At 44.0% G+C, this 20,431-nt stretch overlaps 1 protein-coding gene across 1 annotated transcript in view; it reads right to left on the bottom strand.

The window, feature by feature from the left end:
• Positions 1-661: 661 nt before the first annotated feature.
• Positions 662-20,431, bottom strand: part of Gab2 (GRB2 associated binding protein 2) — a 147,005-nt gene continuing 127,235 nt past the window's right edge. The window contains exons 3-10 of the mRNA XM_051148958.1: positions 18,896-19,139; positions 6,386-6,960; positions 5,363-5,433; positions 4,116-4,380; positions 3,365-3,455; positions 2,826-2,928; positions 1,565-1,690; positions 662-895 (exon numbers count right to left, since the gene is read on the bottom strand). Of these exons, the coding sequence (XP_051004915.1) occupies positions 752-895; positions 1,565-1,690; positions 2,826-2,928; positions 3,365-3,455; positions 4,116-4,380; positions 5,363-5,433; positions 6,386-6,960; positions 18,896-19,139 (1,619 nt within the window). The 3' untranslated portion in view covers positions 662-751. The remainder of the gene's footprint in view (positions 896-1,564; positions 1,691-2,825; positions 2,929-3,364; positions 3,456-4,115; positions 4,381-5,362; positions 5,434-6,385; positions 6,961-18,895; positions 19,140-20,431) is intronic.

The raw sequence follows: 20,431 nt of genomic DNA, 5'->3' as shown, positions 1-20,431 counted from the left end.
GAGGACTGCCTGTCACGGAGTGGCAGTTCTTTAGTTCCAGGCTTTGTCACCCCAAACCCAGTTCCTTGTTCCTCGTGGTTGCTTGTCGTGATTAATTCTCCTTCCTTTGCTTTTCCCAGTCTACAGCATCATGACTTGATATTGGGTACCACCCTGCAGATTATCAGCTACCCTCCTGTGCCTGGGGACTTATTTCTTCATCACTCAAGGCAACTCTGACTTCCATTATTAACCATTTCTTCTTGTGGCACCTTGCCTTAGCAGGGATATGAAAGCCCATGTGTACTTTGGTCTGCTGGTCCTTGACTCCCTGGGATATCATCCTCCTATGGGGATGGAGAAGCAGCCCTGAGGTAGAGAGTAGAGAGCGGTGAGCAGGCATGAGCCTTGCTCAGCGCCTCAGCCCTCCCTCCAAGCATCCAAGCAGCAGACAGATGGGTCCAAAGCAGTAGGCCTTTTTTTGTTTTGTTTTGTTTTTTGGCAACAGCCCCTAACTAAGGTGGTGGAGGCACAGCTAGTATTGACAGAAGTCATAGGTGGACCCCAGGTGGCAGAGAGAGTGTCTCCATCAGGCTCTTGCCTCTAATGGGTCAGGGTCCCTGATGTTGAGTGCTTTAAAGGCTGAAAGTGGTACAGAGGAGAGGAGGTGTGGAAAAGTAGGTGTGGAAAAGTAGGGATGGAGAAGGAGGTGACAAAGAAGAGCCAGCTCTGAGCAGCTGCCTTATGGCCCTTAAGCTCAGCGGCCCCCTTATCACAGCTTGGCACCCTTGGAAGGTTCTGAGGACTGCCGCACATCTGTCCACTCCTGCATGGTGTTCTGCAGGGCCTGGGTCTTCTCTTTATCCACTTGGACATAGTCTACCTTCTCATCCGATGTGACAGATGATGTGGATGGCTGAGGGGACAGAAGGAATGACTGTGAGTTACATAGAAGGCTATTCTTTGAAAGGCCTCAAGGTCCTGTCTGTGTTAAGTGAACTAGTCATCTGCTGGTGCCACCAAGCCTGCTGACACCTGCTTTTCAGCTCTCAAGGTAACCCACCATTCCTGGACCCTGCTACTGGGCCCGGGCTTCACTAATGCTGCCACCCATCTTTCTTTGTCCACACTTCCACGGAGAGCTGTGTTGGATGACAATAAGCAGCAGGCCTTACAGAGCCCTTACAACATGCTAAGGGGAAGTTGAAGTGGACTTCCTTCTTGGTGCCTGGGCTGAGAGTGGTTCTTGGTGAAGCTTTCCCAGGCCCTGACGTCCCTTCCAAGGGATACTGTGTCTCCATCAGGGCTCTGGGCCTTATCCAGACAGTCACAGTGTCTGTCTGTGTCTCTCTCAAAAAGGGTAGGGAGACAGGATCTCTGTGTCTTAGATAGTTCACTGAACCCATTTGTAATTGTGAGTAATCCCTGGGGGTGTGTTCCATGGCAAGGAGATGGGGTTAGATTGATGGTATAGACAGAGGGGACTGGTGCTCTGCAACCCAATTAAAGAGCAATAAGTCACATATAAAATATCTCTGGAAAGGGGCTGCTGGGACGAGTTCTCTAGTCCCCAACCTCCAGGTACCTTGCGGTGAGGGCTTGGGGAGCCCGGCTGGAAGTCCAGGGCTAGGTAATCCACACTGCCAGTGCTCTTCTTTGGAGCTGGGCTGTTAGTGCCGCTGGGAACAGGTGATGCAGATACTGGGTTTTGCTATGACAGAGAGTAAAATTAAGTAAGCTTAACAGCCCAAACCATCACTTGGAAAACCTCTGAGAGCAAGAGCTTGTCTACTATGTCCCGCACTGAGCCAATAAACAGTGACTTTTCATATTCTCATTTAAGTTTTCACAGAAGTCCTGAAAGGTCGTTATTACTACTGTTGACATTGCTGAAGGCTAAGAAACTAGGATCAGGAAGTAGAGTGAGTCACCTGTCCTTGCACTGCTGGTGTGTGATAGGATCCTGGGATATGTTCTGACTACCAAACCTGGGCTAATCATCCATGTACCTGGCTGTCCCCTGCTTTAGAGAGGCTCAGGGCAAGTCTTAGGTACTGTCTCTCCTTCATACTCAGCCTCAGTTCAAAGGTCTCTGATAAACAACATTGTCCCACGCTTAGAGATTTAGAGCTTCCTGTCACACCTGGCCACAAGCAGCTGGTCCCCTTTGCCCTTCTCCATAGTGACTGGAACAGTCAGTCAGCTTGTTTCTGGGTGACAAGCCTTCATTTCTTCAGCCATTCTTGGTGTGAGAGGCTCTAAGGCCCTGTCTTCAGGGGTTTCTTGGTTTTTTTTTGAGACAGTTTCTCCATGTAGCCCTGGCTGTCCTAGACTCTGTAGACTAGGCTGGTTTCGAACTCACAGCGATCTGCCTGCGCCTCCTGAGTGCAGAGATCAAAGGCATGTGCCACCACACTCAGCCCTGTCAAAAACATGGCCAAGGTCTGACTGTCGTAAGAGGTGATACCATTTGAATGATTGATCTGTTCTCTGAATCTCTGCAACCTTAGCAGCTGTGCCCCTTTCAGTGACCTCAGAGAGGAACTGTAGCATGCATGCTCTGTGTGTATTTCTACTACTGCTGTCACCACCAGAGGGAGTTAAGTATCTGTGTGTGTCTCCAGGGACTCCCATCATGATGTCACCTGAATTACAGTAGTGAGAATGACAGACCCCCCCCCCCAGGGGGGGGGGCGGCAAGGCTGTGTGTCTCTAACAGCTGACAAGCGCTGTGGTTTGACATTCGTGTGTCCGGGAAGGGTGGGCAGCAGGATGATGACTCCCATACAGTACAAGGCAGCCATGATCTGAAATGGAGGCAGTCCAGTGAATGCTTGAGAGCTCACCATAGGGACGTAGTTCTCCTCACTGTCTCCTGAGTCTGTGCTGGTGATGCTTTGTGTGGAGATGGGACGGCAGTACTGGGAGGAGCTGGAGTTAAAGGTGTGGCTGTTGGACAGAGAAAAGAGTGAACCGTGAGGAGACACAGGCCACCAGAGCTTCACACTTCCATTATCAGACTGACATCTAATATAGGGACCTTTTAATTATTTTCCCCTCACAGATGAGGAAGACAGTTCCCAAGAGTAAGAGACAGAGTAATAAAACACGGAAGATGGCTGGCATGTGGTACAGCAACAGATGTGTTGCTGCATGTGTGCAGTAGTAGGCAGGGGCTGGAACAAGAGGCAGCAGGACAGGCCTGTTCTCGCCACCTCAAACCATGAGCCAAGTGACCACAGCCTGAAACCATGAACCAAAGCGTTTATGCCATATATTTTGTAACAAAGACTGGAAACTGAAAAAACATTCTGATAGCATTAGCATCAAGGCAGCTATCGCTCCACTCAATTCTGATGCCAAGTTCCTGATTATAGACACTCACTTGACCCTGGACCAAGACTTGGTGACAGGTGACTTGAAGGGGAGCTCATCGATGACAGTGTTGTTTCTCAGGTCAAGGGGTGTTGGCTTTGCTACAGCAAGAACAGAGTTCAGGAATCAGTCACTACACTAGGTAGACACATATGCAGCACACAAGCAACATGCATTTACAAAGGCCATCAGTTTTACACAGAGGCTGAGTGAGGCCACACAGATAACTTGGTTTCAGGACTCCCACAGGTATCAAACTCTGTGTGATAATCAAGACTTCCAGCATCCAAAATGGGACTCAGGGTCTGACAATAGAGATTGTCCCCAGGTCTGTGACTTCTAATAAAAACAGGTTGTAGTCAGAATAAAGATGGATGGTGATTGTGACTACTGCTATTGACAGTGTTATACAAATCACAGTGAAGGAAAGTAAATGGTACATGACCCTGTTAGCCTCAATTTCACATGTTCAGAGTCCCTGTTGGTAAGACCCACAGTACCATCTCTGTCCAACTTGCCTATTCTTCCTTTGAATCTCAGCCAAGGCCAGCAGAAACCTAGTTTGGACTCTAGCACTTTTCCCTGATCTTCACGCAGGTCATAGATGTACTACTGCACACCTGCGGCGGACTACGTGAAGCATCTCAGGTGCTTTCCTTATAAACAAATCTGAAGTCTGAATTTACATTATCTGCACCCCCCCCCCCCAATCTCTAAGCAAATGCTTTCCAGAGACGAGACTGGGGAAAGAGGGGACTTACCTTTTCGGTCAGGCTTGAGGTTGCGGTTGACCGGGGGTGGCTGGATCTCACTTCCTCGGCTAGGGCCTCTATGAATAGGAAGGGCTGTGGATGGGTAGCCAAGTGGGTCAAAGTGATGGGGCCCTGGGCTCATTGGGATGTAGACACTCTGGGAATTGTCCCCTGCTCGTTCCATCGCCAGAAGGGTAGAAGAACCTGGGTTCATGGGCACGTAGTTGTCATCAGAGCTGGCACTGTCTGATCGACCCACAACAGACTTTCCTGGCTGAAAAAATAAAGTACAAAAACCCTGTAACTAGTGAAGAGAAATAGTGAGACTGTACACGTTGTCCCAGTTGGCTAGCTACACTTAGAAGCTACGAGGGAAACCTTGAGAAGACCAAATAAGGAAGTAGGGTAGGGAAATGAGCTCTGCAAGTTACTTCTTGTTTACATGATCTCTTGGGAGCTGCGTATAATCTGTGATAAGACTTAAGTACAAAACTCTGGATATTCTAGTCAATGGCTTGTGGCTAGGAATATTCATGTTCCAGATGCCTGGCTAAGGCAGAAGGCAGGCCAGGCCAGGCACAGCTGAGGATTCACCACTGGTAAGTCAGTCTAGACCCTGACCAGGGCTCTGAAAGGTGAGTTTGCCAGCTGCACTTCCCTGTCCAGCAGCCAGTGGACCTGGGCTCATCCCAGGCACAAAGGTCTCATGGCAAGTTGATGGTAGAGCAGTCACAGACCCGCATAGTGGTGCAGCGGCCCTAACCACGGCCATTCAACTTTCACTTATTGCACAGCACATCTGTCTGCCTATGCTGCTGCTTCACTGTCTTTGCAGTGGGCTTGTACTGAAGCCTGATCAGCTTGCCTTCAACTTGGACAACTGTGGTCAACCAATTCTAGAGGCAGCCTCAGATCCTCATGTAAGCTGTCATCTGCCACCATTTTTGCTATGTTCCAACTCCATATGATACCTGGTGAGCAGGCCTATTGCCCCAGAGGAACCTTTACTGGAGTGTGTCTGCTTCATTTTATTGTAGTTTGTCACAGGACCCGATGAGGGTATCATTTTTACTTTCCAAAAATACCACCCTAGGACTTTGGGCTGGGACGAGTAGGCAGGTCCTGAGGGAAATGCCATCATTCTTTGGATGATGCACTTTTAGTTACATGGGGTGTGGCTTCTTCCCTACCCTGTCTGACCCAAGGGGCCCTGATTAAACCCCACTTCCCAGGAAAGGACTAACGTTCTCACTCACAGATTCAGCACACCAGCTGGCACTCTCTCCACCACCTCGTGTTGGGTACTCATAGGTCTCACAAGAAGAAGCTGTGATGAAGGAAGGAAGATGATTTAAACTCATGCTTTCCTGTCCCTGCCATTCTCCTGATATTCCCAAAGGTACTGGCGTGCCCTTGAAGAACAGGGTATTGCTTGCTGTTCACACCCCTGATCATGAGCTCTACATGGGTTTCATGTCTGTTCTGCGTAGGCGGCATCTGCGAGGGGCCTCCTGACCTCAGCCTGGGCTCTTCTAACACCTCCCACTTGGCCCACTTTCACCTCTGGGAACACTTTGGGAATGGCGTTTACACTAGTTACGTATGTTGGCTTTCTTTTTCCAGTATGAGGTGAGCTTTGAAGGACAGGGACATGTCGTGTATGTGTTACATGGTTCCAAAGCACCGGTGACTGCTCAGAGAGCTGACTGGCTGTAGAGCTCTAAGCTGGGTGCCTGGCCTCGTAGGCCTTCGACTCATCTCTGCTGCTGTCATAGCAGGAAGGAGAAGGCTTTGTGAGCTCTAGAGCTCACTGAACAGAGAATATGTGCAGCATTGGAATTCATCTGTGATAAGTGAGGGTAGAACTCAGGGGTTCAAGTCCAAGGTCAGACTTTAACCAGAGATTTTGCTGACATGAAAATATCCTGAAGATCCCATTTTATATTTTAAGTTTGCTGATCTTCTAAATTTGTTTTTTACATTTTTGGTTTTAGTTTTTAAATAAATAAGACACTATGATTTAAACCTCCAACTCCAACTCCAAAATATCAACATCTCCAAGACAGAGTCTACTACACTTCTGCCAGGGAGGGTGTCACATTGACAGCTGGGCGGAGGACTAACTGTTATGGAAACTGCACAGAAGATGCCTCAGCTTGCATCACAGAACTGAGCAATCCTTAGCTTACCTTGGCCTGGGGTGACCAAGGGCTAGCAATACACTGAGAATACCTGGGCCACTTCCTGGCCCCCTAGTCTCAGCTAGAGATTACACTGACCTCGGTGGAGTCGGCTGTTGTCCATTGCAGGGAGGGTATTGCGCCTGGGGATAGTGGCAGCTACAGATCTGCTGTTTTCACTAATTGGAGGTCTTTGCTGAGGGCTGCCCCATCGAGGTGTTTCTGCCTGAACTGGCTTGGGGGGGCGAGGTGGGGGAGCTATGGCTGAGTCTCCAGGAGTGGCCATTGTCATGGCATTGTGGTTCTTGTCCAGTGTGAATGTTCTGGGGATCTGGTAGGCTGAGAGAGGGGTGGTTGGAACATCCATATTGTCCATTAGGAGGTCTCCAAACTCCCGACACAGGGTGTTGCTGGGTGTCTTGAATGTATAGACATCCTCATTATCAGTCTCAGACCCTGTGAGGCTGCCCTTGGTGTGGCCATGTGAAGCCAGGCTCCGGGGGAGGTCATAAGTACTGTCTTTGAATTCTGTATTGTGTCGGCTTGGCTTGGGAAGGCTATAGAAACCATGGACTTGACCGCTGACTCCGTTGATACAGTGTCCATTGCCCTGGGCAAGTTTCTGCACTGCTGTATCACTCTTCTGCCGGGTGCCCTGAGAGAAGCTGGCACTCCTAAAAGAGAGAAGAGAAGGGGAGGCAGTGAGAAGAGGACAGAAGATGTTTAAAGCATTATGCAGGTAGTTGGTGTGGGAACACTGAGGTGCCAGGCAGACCTCAGGTCTACCTAGCTCCTGCCACATATTAACTGTGATCTTGGGACATCTACTTTAGGTATTTCCAGAACAATTATTAAAACCATACTTTGAAGATTCTTTAGGAAGTCAACTCTGGTGTGTCTAGCTTATACATGTCCAGTAATGTTAACCTTTGTTAACTCTTGACACCTATGGATGTCCTTATCAGAGAACAAGATTATTTCTGGGCCCCAGAGATATAAATAAACTAGTCACATTGATGACCTACTCACTGTTTGAACTACCACAGGACACACACGTGTGTAAAAGCTATGAGACAGTCACAAGTTGTGGGAGAAAATAAGTCATTTTCTCTCTGAGTTAGTTTTTCTCTTTAAAGTAAAGGCAGCTTATGGGCATTGATGCTTGCACTTTTAAAGAACTGGTTTAAACTTAAGCTATAGGCGTATCTTCTACCAGGGATCATGGCTTGAGAGGATCTGGTTCTTTCCAGAAATCTAAAAATAAGTAGGTAAAATGACTTCCATTTGGGAACTATATTCAGGATAGAAAGTGGTATTATCTTTATGATTCTAAATGGCAGTTGTGGGAAGTAAGGCAGGCATTAAAGAGGGCAGCTTATGTCTGGCCCTAGCACTGTGACTGACACACTTGTGAGCAGCATCACGCTGTTCTCCCAGATGTGACCTAGTAAGTCTCAATAACATCCAGGGGTCCACCTGGATCATAGGCTCTATAAACTGCTCGTTTCACAAGTCTGGGTACTTGGGTAAACTGGAGTGTGAGGTTAGAGCAGCAGGGAGCCAGGTTTGCTCTTCTCTCTCTATGATGACCCTTTAGAGGATTTCATCTGAGGGGGCAGAACAGGGAATCGACCCTTTCAGCAGTAATGCTCTCTTTTGTAGACCAGAGTATCCTCAAAAACAAAGAAACAAGCTCTTGGATCTCTTACCAGAATAAGGTGCAGGTTCACACTCAGGCTTGTGTGTTCTGCTGGGTGGTGTTTGAACTGAGGGTCCCTTAGCACCCTCACTGTGAACTTGTTATTTATAGATGTGGCCACCAGGTGGTGGTAGAAAACAGCGCCCAGAAGTTTAGACAGATGTAGGGAACCATGTATGCTGGCCAGGTTCCCCTTAATTTGGGCCATTGATGGCTAAAGGTACTGTTTTAGTCCCCAAATATTTATCAGACCTGGTCCCTAGGTTTTTGTGCTCTCTCTCTCTCTCCATTTCCAATCAATTCCATACACGTAACCATGCCCACAGCTATGGCCCAGGATACATGAACAACAGAGCTGAGGCAGGAGAATCAATGGCAGGTACAGAATATTCATATTTGTCTTTGGTACTTTTTATTTATTATTGCTTTTGAATTTTCAACCCTCTGCCAGATGCCCTTATCTGATTCGTTCATTTGACAAACACTTGCTGATGTCCTCTTTTCCATCTAGGCCAGACACAATGGACACAGAGGTACTGCCTGCTTTGTGCTTGGGAATCACAGGAGGTGCCATCCCTGCAAATCCCTACAGTCAAGTATGAGTCTGTCAGTGGCCACATATTAGCCCTGCCTGATGGGGTGGAGTCCACAGACATCACATCTGAGTGAGTCTGGAAAGAAGGGCAGCAAGACAAAATAAAGGCATTCCAGTTTGTGGCCAAAGACGTCTAATACAACTTGGCAAGCTTACGTTGCCAAGGCTCAGGCTGGAGGCAGCATGCTAGAAGGGAAGGTGCACAGAATGGCAGACACTGCATAATCTCCCTCCTGTGGAATCCAAATCACTTATCTCATAGAAGCAGGGTGCAACTGTGGTTACCAGAAGCTGGTATTGTAGTAACAATCACACAATGGTATCTGTCCATTTAAAAAGTTAAGTTAGCTTGGGGCTTAGCTGTATAAAAAAGCTGGCAGTCAGGGAGACTCTGGAGCAGTGGCAGAACATCGCAGGTGTCCTGCAGTAACAATGAACGCAGTCCAGAATGGACTCGGTGCCTTCCTTCTTCCGTCCATGTCTATCTTGTCTGCAGTCTCGGGGAACCACAAGGAATGAGTTACCCAGACTCATTTCTCAGGACTTGTTTGGGTCTTCCAGAATCCACTCCAACTCACTTCCTGCTGGCTTTTCTTATGGATCAATGAGAGGACTAATGACTCATCTCCAATCTATTGTCTGCCTCCTGCTGATACTTACTTTCCCAGACTTCCCATCCAGATGTTATCAGTATAGTCTCAATGCCTTAGGACTGTACCCAAACCTCTAGGTTTATTTCAGTGGTTCTCTCTGATACACCAGAATTCACTCATCAAATTTACTATGTACACTAGACCTCTGCCTGCCTCTGCCTCCCAAGTGCTGGGGTTATAGGCGTGTGCCACCATGCCTTGCTGACCTTTTCTTCTTAGGAGACAGGGTCTTACTGTGTAGTCTGTGATAGCCTCTAATTCATGATATTCTTGCTTCAGCTTTCTGGGTAATGTGATTACATACATATCACCACACCAGACTGGAAGCTTCTAACTTAAACCTGGCAAGGTAAAGATTCCCCACAATTGGCACAGATGGTTTACTCCTTAAAGTAATTTCCACACCTCTGAGCATAACCATTACTTGCTTAGTTCTGTTCTGGGAGCAAATATCAATTGTTATTGGTACTATGCCTTTTGTTGCTTGTCTGTACCAGACTTTGACTTCCTTGAGAAAAGAAACTATGTCATAATCACCCCCTTTGTACCCAGATTAGTATTTGTCACACAGTAACTAATGAATGTAGGTGGGATGAAGAGCAGGTGCATGATTACATCAATCTGTGAGTAAAGAAACTGTGATGTTGCCATCCTTTCCCCTGAACTTGGCCCAAACACTTTGGTCTAGTATATTGAAGTCTTGGCGCCTTAGTTTTGTTTTTGGTGTTGAAGATTAAACCAGGGCTTGTACATGTTAGGCCAATGTTCTATCTTGAGGCATATTCCTGGTCAAAACCCTTCTCTTTAGAATACATTAAGTTGTGCTCCAGATCTCCTCTGCCCCAGAATCCCCCGCTGTAGAGCGACATGCGCATTCACAAACATAGCCTTCTTGTCTATGCTCCAGCACCTGTATCACTCACTTTTCTTGGGAATGGGATCTAATGTCACAAAAGCTTTCTCTTTACAAAGGTGCAGCTGGTTCCTGCTCCCACTTTCACTAGGATCCCATCTCCATCTGCTTCCACAGTGCTCTGGGATTCTGTTATAACACTTAACTTACACTGTCATGTGCCCATTATCTGTTCCTCTGTTTTCCACTTCTGACAAACCATGCACTATTGAAGGCATTGGCCTGGAAGACTGCAGATCACACTGAAGCAGAGTGGGGCGGGGAATTGATCATTGCTTCACCAGGCAAAGTAGTGGAATAAAGTAATCACCTTGTTCTATATATTTCTACTCAAATGGCGAGTGCTCTTTTTGGGTAAGAATCAACAGAATGAAATATAAGTACTCATAACCCCTATAGCTTTACCTAATTTCATGTAACTCTTAACTGAGGACTGCTACCATGACATCTTGAGATGCTTCTGTGGATGGATGCCTGGAACTGATAGGCTGGTGAGAGCCTCTCTTGCCATTCCTGGCTGCTGACTGCTGCAGGGGCTACATGGCAGATGGGGCTACCACACTCTTTGTGCTTCCGTATTAATATCTCTTTGACTTTTAGAAACAGTTTATTTTTTTCTAGCCACATAATTTCACTTTTCTTTTTTTATACATTTTCATATACTCTTATGACTCACACTGTACTATGATTTTGATTTTTCCCCTGCTAGACTCTAAATATGATAGAAGGACCAGTTTGATTTTTAAATGAGTCTCCTCTGTCCTGGAACTTGCTATGTATCCCAGGCCAGATCCTCCTACCTTTACCTCCTGAGTGCTGGGATTAAAGGCATGCAAGATTTATTTATTTTTATGTATACAAATAGTTGCCTGCATGTACACCTGCACACCAGAAGAAGAGGGCATCATATTATATTATTGATGGTTGTAAGCCACCATGTGGCTGCTGGGAATTGAACTCAGGACCTCCGGAAGAGCAGTCAGTGCTCTTAACACCTGAGCCATCTCTCTAGCCCATGATATTGGAATCTTATTACTTGAAATTTGCCCTGTCAGCTTTCAACAGAATTATGGCTTCTTTGGGCATGTGACCTGCCTCAGTGTATCACCTCTAACAGGTTTAATAGCATCTTTGAAACAGAAGACAGACACAATCTAGGATCTATAGTGTTGCCCCAAAGACTAGTGGGCAAAAATAAATCCAGTGAAACTAATCTGTCTACAAAGACAAAAGAGTTCTGTCTTAACACAACAGTTCAAAACTATTTTCTTGGCAGTAGATGCTGTTCTGAACAGTTACTTATTTTAGCTGAGTGGAAGACTTGGATTTTGAAAACTTGTTATTTCAACAGAAATATGTATTACCTCGTAATTGAAGGAAGAATAGAAGCTATTACTATAGTAAATAGTGATAAATAGTACATATGTTTATTTCCAGGAGATGCCAAATTTACTTTTGCTTTATGCTAGGGTACCTTACAAATAAAAAGGAGGGGCATAGATATAAAGCTACTAATCTTAGTAATTTATTTATTATTCTCTCTCTGTCTCTCTCTTTGTCTCTCTCTCAGTTCTTTTGGAGACAGGGTTTCTCTGTTTAGCCATGGCTGCCCTGGAACTGGTTCTGTAGACCAGGCTGGGCTTGAACTCATAGAGATCTGCCTGCCTCTGCCTCCCAAGTGCTGGGATTATCTTTTCATAGCCCTGACTCAAAAATAACTTTAAGGATAAGAATTTGGTGATCATGTGAACCAAGTAATGTGAAAGTGCATTTAAAATGGCAAATGCCCCTTTTTCTGGAGCAGGTACTATGTCATACCATACTGGTATAGTAGTATGGCAAGATGAAAGCCTGTCCACATTCTGACCACACTACACAATTAGACATCTGGAGATCATGCAGAACTGATTTCCCCCCTTGGAGACAGAGTTTTGTTATGTAGCTTAAGCTGGCCATGAATTTTTTATCTTCATGCCTCAGGTGAATGCAAATATATAGACAATCAGTAGCAAGCATCACTGAGAGACTCAACCACGCAGAAGAGAGAAGTCAGAGATGGAGAACATGATCAAAGAAATACAACACTCATAATTAATATAGGGTAAATAAATACATAAATGAGTAATGCAAGAACTCTGAGATGTGATCAACAGACCAAATCTAAGACCCCACAGGGGAAAAACTAAGGTACAGAAAATCTATTCAGTGAAATTATAGCTTAAAATTTGCAAATTTGTGGAAAGAAATGGACATCTAAGCCTTAAGAGCCATCCAGAGTTCTTGGTCTTCCCAGAGAAGACACCCCCTCACTGCATCATAGCCATGATACGAAATATTCAAAACAAAGAGCACCATTAAAAGGTGAGTGAGACCAACTCAGAAAAGCAAACACATTAGAAATAACATACTTTATGACAGAAACGCTATAACAGCCAGGAAAACATGTAATGGTGTATTTCAAGCCTTGAAAGTGAATAACTATCAACCAAAATTGCTGTATTTTAATTTTAAAATCCACAGAGAAATTAAGACATTCACGACAGCCAGAGACTAAAGCAATTCATGATCACTGAGCCAGTACTGCAGAAGATAACTGAAAGGGCCTTACACAAAAGAGGGAGGAGGACAGCCTCACTTATGAGACCATATGAAGCAGCAAGGTTCATGAGAAGGATAGAGGAACAAAGGCAAGCTAGGGAAGAGCCACGTCCCACCCAGTCAACCAGTCAAACCCTAACACATGTGGGAGAAAGAAAAGAACAAGCGCCAGCCTCCAACCAATTAGAAAAACAAGGAACAAAACTGTAGAGCCCCTCTAAATAAGAATGTAAATGACCTTCACTCCACAGTCAGAAGCACATTCTAGCCGGCTAGGTTAACACAACATCCAGGGCTAGGGAGATGGCTCAGTGGGGGGAAGTTCTTGCTGCACAAATATAAGAACTTGAGTTTGGATCCCCAGTAACATGAATCTCTAACCCCAACTCTCCTACAGTGTGATGGGAGGTGAAGGCCAGAGAACGCCCAGGAGCTTCTGGGCCAACACAAGTAGTATATAGAGTAGTAAGCAATGACAGACCAACAGGGTGGAAGGAGAAATCTGTATCTGAAGTTGTCCTGTGATCCCTGCCCCCAACTCACACACAAGATAAAGAGTGAAGAACAAGATACAACTTTGTATTGTCTCCAGGAAACACAACTTACTGTCAAAGACAGAACTGAGTGAAAGAATTCTGTTAAAGCAAACAGAAGCTGAAAACAAGCCAGTTGGCTCTTCTGATACATGAGTGGAGTTCAAGCCAAAATTAATCAGAAGACATAAAGAAGGTAATCATGTATTAACAAAGGGAATAATCTTTCACAAAGATGTCACAACTGTAGATACATAGGCAATGCCTCATTGTAGTGCTCAGCATCATAAACAAATAAAACTGGACCTAAAAGGACACACAGGTCATGACATGTTAATAGAGGACAGATTCAATTCCCAATTCTAATCAATGGATAGGTTATTCAGACGAAATGTCAACAAAAAAAATTTCAGAAGTAGTTTGTATCATATATTAAATGGCTTTAATGGATACTTACTGAGTATTCCACTTAAGGGCTACGGAATACACATTCTTCTTAGCAGCCATAGAGCTTTATAATAGACCACTTTTAGGCTACAAAGCAAGTATTAACAACACAAAAGAATTCAAGCAATTTCTGTGACTTTTCATATAATGGTAGAATAAAACTAGAAATTAACATCAAAAGAAACTACAAAAACTATGAAAACATATAAAGATTCAATAATATACTTGTAAATGATAGTGAGCTGGTAAAAAAAAAAAAAAAAAAACCAGGGAGGAAATTTAAAAGTTACTAGAATCAAATAGAAATAAAACATAACTTATCAGAGCCCAAGGTCACAGCAAAATCAGTTCTAAGAAGAAAGCCTAGCTATGAGTGTTTTGTGAGAGAATTTAAAAGGTCTCAAATAAATAATCTAGCATTGCACTTCATGGTCCTAAACATGTAAGAACAATAGAAACTCAAAAGCAGTAGACATGAAGAGATAATAAAAATCAGGGCAGGACTTATCAAAAGAGCAACACAAAGAATTAATGAAACAAAAGTTAGTTCTTTGAAAACAAAACAAAATATTGACACACTTTTAGCTATACCAACCAAAAGAAATAGAAAGGCTCCAATTTAATAAAATCAGAGGCAAGAAAGGAGACATTTAAACAAGATACTAACAAAATTCAGAGGTTCATCAGGGACAGTTTGAAAATCTATACTCTAGGAAGCAGAGGCAGAGGTGGGCAGATTTCTAAGAGTTTAAGACCAGTTGGTCTACGTAGTGAGCGCCATGCCAGCCCAGGCTATCTAGTGAGGTCCTGTCTCTAAACAAAAAACAAAGACAGTAAAAGAATGTGTGTGTATATATATATATATATATATATCTCAGAGGCAGAGGCAGGAGGTTTGGAGTTTAAGGTCTGTTTTGGCTACATAGAAAGGTTGAGGTCTGCCTGGCCTACATGAGACACTGATTTCTGAAAATAAATAAATAAATAAATAAATAAAATCTATATCCCTAACTGGGAAAATCTTCAAGAGATGGACAGGAGTTTAGTGACTTACCAACATAAAACAAAGAGGATATAGATACTTTAAACCAATCTGTAACAAGCAATCAGAGTGGAGCAGCGATAGTCTCCCAAACAAAGCAATGCCAATTCTACCAGCTCTTTAAAGAAGAGCTAACACAGTGTTCCTTGAGGTATTTTATGGAACAGAAGGGGAAAGGGCACAACCAAGCTCATTCTGTGAAGCCTGTATCAACCTGATACTAAAGCCAGAAAAGAACACAACAAAAACCGACTGGTTGTTTTCTCTGATGAACATAGATGCAAACATTCACAATAAAGTACTCGCACATCAAAGTCATCACTGTATTAAAATGATTATGACCAAGTTGGTTTCATTTCAGAGATGCAAGGATGGCTCAACATATCCAAATCAATAAATTTCATACAGCACATATAAATCACAAGATAATCTCAATAGATGCAGGAATGTCCTTAGACAAAGCTCAGCATCCCTTCATGATAAAGCCCTGAAGACACTAAGAATAAAATGAACATACCAACATAATAAAGATGGTGGTGTTGTTTTGGAAGAGCATGGTTCCTAACTGGAGGAAGTAGATTAGTGGGGAGGGAGCAGGCCTTGAGTGTTGTAAAATCTGCGTCTGGTTCCATCAACTTGCTTCCTGATCCACTGAGATGTAAACAAGTTTTGCCATACACACTCACAGCTAAGGCAGAGCTGCCCACTGCCGTGCCTTCCCTGCCATCATGGGTTATATCCTTAGAACTTTTCAGAGATTTGGGGTTTTATATTTTATATTGGCGACTTTGTTAGACGTACTCATAGAGACATAGTTCAACAAAGTTTGTGCTCTCAGTGGAACTGGAAATCCCAAAATGCCTTTTAAAGTTTCTACATTGCTTTTAAAACTCACCATTACTTCCTCTAGTATACATTGAAAAAAAAAATGACGAAAACATTTAAAGCCTTTTTAGGCTGGTTCCCAAATCTACATTTATTTTGGTCTATTCCTATATACTGAATTTTCTTAGCTATGGGCCAACACTTTTATAACTTCTTCCCAAGTTTACATGGTGAACATCTTAGATCACATGGTCTAAGAACTCCATAGGTAGAGTCAGAGACATTGAATCTCTTTTTTTCAGTTTAATATTCTTTAAAATTTCTTCTTATTGCTATTAATATTAGATGATCTGCAACAGGGTTTTGCTATGTAGTGCAGACTGACCTTGAATTTGCAACAAAACACACTGGCCTTGATCATCCTGTCTCAGCCTCCTAAATGTTGGTATTACAGGCAGTGTTACCATGAATAGCTTGTTCAAGTGTTTATTTTCCATATATGATTTGCTCTATAACCTCAAAGAGCACTAACATGTTAATTAAAAAATGCATAGTCCAAGACAAAAAATTCCAAATTCTATTAGAGAGAAATTAAAAAAAAAAAAAAAAAAAAAAAGACCCCGGTAATAACCATGAAAGAAATGAATCTGGCCAGGAAGACCAACAGGCTTCCAGAGAGCCAGTGGGTGGGACAGGCGTACTGTAACTGCTAATTCCAGCAGAGTTATTTGTGCATTTGTTCTCGAATGCTTTAGCAGTTCATGGGCATGGAAGTCTGGGGAAGTGTTAATATTTTATAAAGTCTTCTACTTAAAGTGTGATCTGCAGACAAGCTGCACTGGGCAGTATCTAGTGTTTATTAAAAAGGTAGGCTCTCAGGACCGAGCATAGGCATGCTGAACCAGAACGATCATTTCAAGAAGATCTACAGGTATTTAAAGATGCTACTAGTAGGTACTTACGTCTCCACTGGAATTATCAATTTGTGATCTCTCATTCTGGGCTCCCAAATAATCATAACATGCCCTAGAAGAGGACACATTCTACAGACAACTGAGTATCTAAGTACTAGATAATATGCATTTTATGACTATTAGTGAGCTCTGCATTAGCTATTCTCATCCTCCAGATAAGGGAGTTAAATAGGTGGCCTTAGATCACAAAGGAGGCAGCAGAATCTGAATTTAAGCTGCATATGGCTGATTCGGAAGCCCTACAGTTATGCTTTTCAGTTTATCGCCCTGTCTGTCTCTCACCTGTGAGTCAGGAGAAGCAAGTGCTACTTATAGGTCCATTGCTCAGTTCAGTGGTCTGGGCTACTTAACTCTATCTTTTTAGAATTCAGCCTTCATCTTTAGGTTGGTAAAGGACAAATTTACAAATCTGTAAAGTTCATAAATGGTGGTGACTTAGGAAAACAACAGCTGAGTGTTATGGTATAGAGAAGATTACAGAACTGAGTCAATCAGAGTCTAGCCCTAACCTGCTATATATTAATTGCATGCCTCTGTTTTTATCACATTAAGACAGAGGTAAGTCATCCACATTTGCTGTCTCTCAGTGTGTTCTACTGGTTCAAGTGACATCATTAAAACATTTCCACACATAAGAAGTGGTATATTAATACTTTTGTTTGGATGCATGTGTTTTCTTGCTGTTCTTTTGCTGTGAAGAGATACCATGACCAAGGCAACTCTTATAAAAAAAAAGAATTAACTGGGGGCTTGCTTATAGTTTTAGAGGGTTGGTCCATGATCACCATGGCAGGAAACAAATAAGCATGGTGCTGGAACAGTAGCTGAGAAGAGCTTTATATCCTAATCTACAGGCAGAGGGCGGAAGGAGAGAGAGACCACCTGGCATGAGCTTTTAAAAACTGCCTACCCACAGTGACATACCTACTCCAGCAAGGCCACACCCAATAATCCTTCCCAAACAGCTCCACTAACTGGAAACCAAACATTCAAACATATGAGCATATCGTAGTCATTTTCATTCAAACCACCACAGTGTGTGTGTGTGTGTGTGTGTGTGTGTGTGTGTGTGTGTGTGTGTAAACATGCGCCATAGCACATATATAAAGTAGAGAACAACTCTTGGAAGTTGGTTCTCCCCTGCCACCTTGTGGAATCTGGGGATTGAAATCAGGCCGTTAAACCTGTCTGTAAGTGACTCTATCCACTGAACCATCTTCCTGGTCCTTTGCCTAAGTTTTTAAAATAGGAAATACATATTACTAAATTAATTTAGAAACATGATTTGTAATCTGGCTATGGTATTAGTTGAAAATTTATTCTGGCAAAGCTCTGTTCTTCTTTCTTCTAACAATGAGAATAAAGCTAATAAATACAAGTGTAGCTTCTGTACCTAGAATGTCCTAAGATAATAGATACAGTTTCTATCTCTGCTGTCTAGTCTTAGCCACAGGCCACACCGGAGTGGTGGGCTCTTGAAGCATGCTGGCTGTGATGGGTAATCTTGATTGCCAACTTGACTACATCTAGAATCACCATGCACTTCTTATAGTGCCTTTGAGGGGGTTTCTAGAAAGGTTACACTAGAGAAGACCTGGTCTGTGTGTAAGGGGAATGATCCTATAGGATGGGGTCCTGAAGTGAATCAAAAGGAGAAAACAGGCATCATTATTTATCTCTGCATCGTGATATGGATACAATAAAGCCAGCTGCCACAGGCTCCTGTCACTGTGTCTTTTTTGCTGTGATACTGTATCCCTTTTTAAACTAGGAGCCAGAATAGACCCTTCCTCCCATAAGTTGCTTCTTCTCAGGTAGGAGAAACGTAATTCATACACTGACATAACAGAGGAATTGAATTTAAAAATGTTTCTCATCTAATTTAAGGTTACATGGATACATTTAAGGTTACATTCACACATACATACACATATGAATGGTAGCTGTTATGAGGAACAGAACAGCCCTAGAGATGAGAGACAAGGAGTCGCTAGCTAGTGCTAAGGGTTTTTAGCTGAACTCTCAAAGCCAGAAAGAAATAGACTGTTCTGCTGTAGTTCTGAAACTTTATCCTCCAATGCTTCTCGTCCCCAAGCCAAACAAAAATTTTATAACATGATTGCTGATAATGAGACAATAATTTCCCTGGAATTCAATGATGATTTTGTAGCAACACAGATTGAAACAAAAATTATGTTATCTTTTGTGTTTCTTTCCCTAAAAAAGGTAAGCCTTTTTACTCCCTTGTCTTTAAAGCTGAAATTCAGGGACTGAATAGCAATAGGCCCTGAGTAATCACTTTCTCACGTGGTGGCCATGTGGTCTCTTACCTTGCATTTTCTGTCCTTCGGCTTATGCACTGGTGTAAGTAAAGATACTCCTGAGGTGCACTGGTAGACAAGGCCGGCTGTATGTGGCTTGACACAGGGGGCTCAAATGTGAATAAAGTGGGCTGGCTAGAGTGTGAGGGGGCTGAGGACTTCCGCTCTCGGAGCAGGTGATGACTAGAGCTGCTGAACTCAGCTGGAGAAGAGCGGGGACCATGACTGGCTGCAGAAAGGTTTCTCAGGGAGTCTGTGGGAAGAAGAAAGAGGTCTGTGAGTGAACATAAGGAAGGGAAGGCATTCTTATCCTAAAGACAGTTGTCAGAAGAAAGTATTTTGATGAGCGATAGTAATGTGGTTGCTGCATTCTCTCCTTTATACACTCATTCTCTCTGTCTTCCCAGCGAGGCAGGTTGGGCCTCATGACCATCTTGGTTGAATGGGGGATGAGCTGAACCTCTGAAAAGCTCAGGAGTAGCCTGAAGGCCAGACTATCATGACCCAGACCTGCTCTGCCCCACCCCAGGGGGTTTGCCTATCCACCTCCAGGAGAGCGACCCTGCCGTAGACAAGACTAGACTCTGGATGGGTGAGTGCCACGCTTCCTTCCTGTTGGTGGCTTCTGTGGGGAGCAGATGAAGTCCGGAGTGAATGTGTACTGTAGACATGGCTTTGGTGAGACTTCCTGTGTGAGGCTCAGAGGCATGGCAAAGCCTCCTCTGGTCTAGGTAACCGTGTTTATGAATAAGGGACCAGTGTGTGAGAAACTGGCCAGGGTGTGGAAACAAACTGGCAACCTCAGCCTCTTCCTCCTGAACGACTGCAACCTAAGGCTGTTTGCCTTACAGAGACCTCCTACCCAGACTAGCTAACTTCTGCTCCTGCACTGTACACGACACACAGGGCTGACCTTCTGGTTTGCAGGTGTCTATTAGGATGAGCACAGCCCATCAGATCCTGGCTTTTCTGTATGACCACATGCTGCTTCTCGTTGGCCTGGACCTCATATGTAGACAGGTTAGTCTCTAACTTCTAGATATCATAGGCCTGCCTCTGTCTCCGGAACGCTGGGGTTAAAGTTGTGTACCACCATGCCTGGCTGGCTGTCCTCTCTTCATTCTCCTGTCACTCTAGTCAAGGCTTCCAGGACCAAGCCTTGTAGTGCATGTCAGGTTCATGCTATTATTACCTCCATCAAAGCTTCTGGCTTTGCTGAATGAGACATTGCTTATTGAAGACTCACTAGCTAAGGCTAAGGACCACCTTTCTGCGATGGTGATAAAAGCACAAATGAATGCAGAGCTGTCTCTTCAGCCCAGACCCTTGCTCGTGCTGGTGTTCTTACATGTCTTCCAAGGACAGCTTTTTCTTCTGTTCCCCACTTTTCTCTTTCCACTGGTCCTTCTTTGTTTTTTCTTATCCCAAACTCCCCTCTGTTGTGTTAGAAAGGAAGTGGGGGATTTAAGGGCAGATAAAGGCGAGAGTACTACAGCCCAAGCCCAGAGCATTATTCATTTGGCTGGCTCTCTAAGCCTAGTCCAC

This window comes from Acomys russatus, chromosome 7, assembly GCF_903995435.1.
Source record: "Acomys russatus chromosome 7, mAcoRus1.1, whole genome shotgun sequence".
Classification (NCBI taxonomy): Eukaryota; Metazoa; Chordata; class Mammalia; order Rodentia; family Muridae; genus Acomys; species Acomys russatus.
Note: the sequence above shows the minus strand (reverse complement) of the source record. Positions and strands in the feature narration are given on the sequence as shown.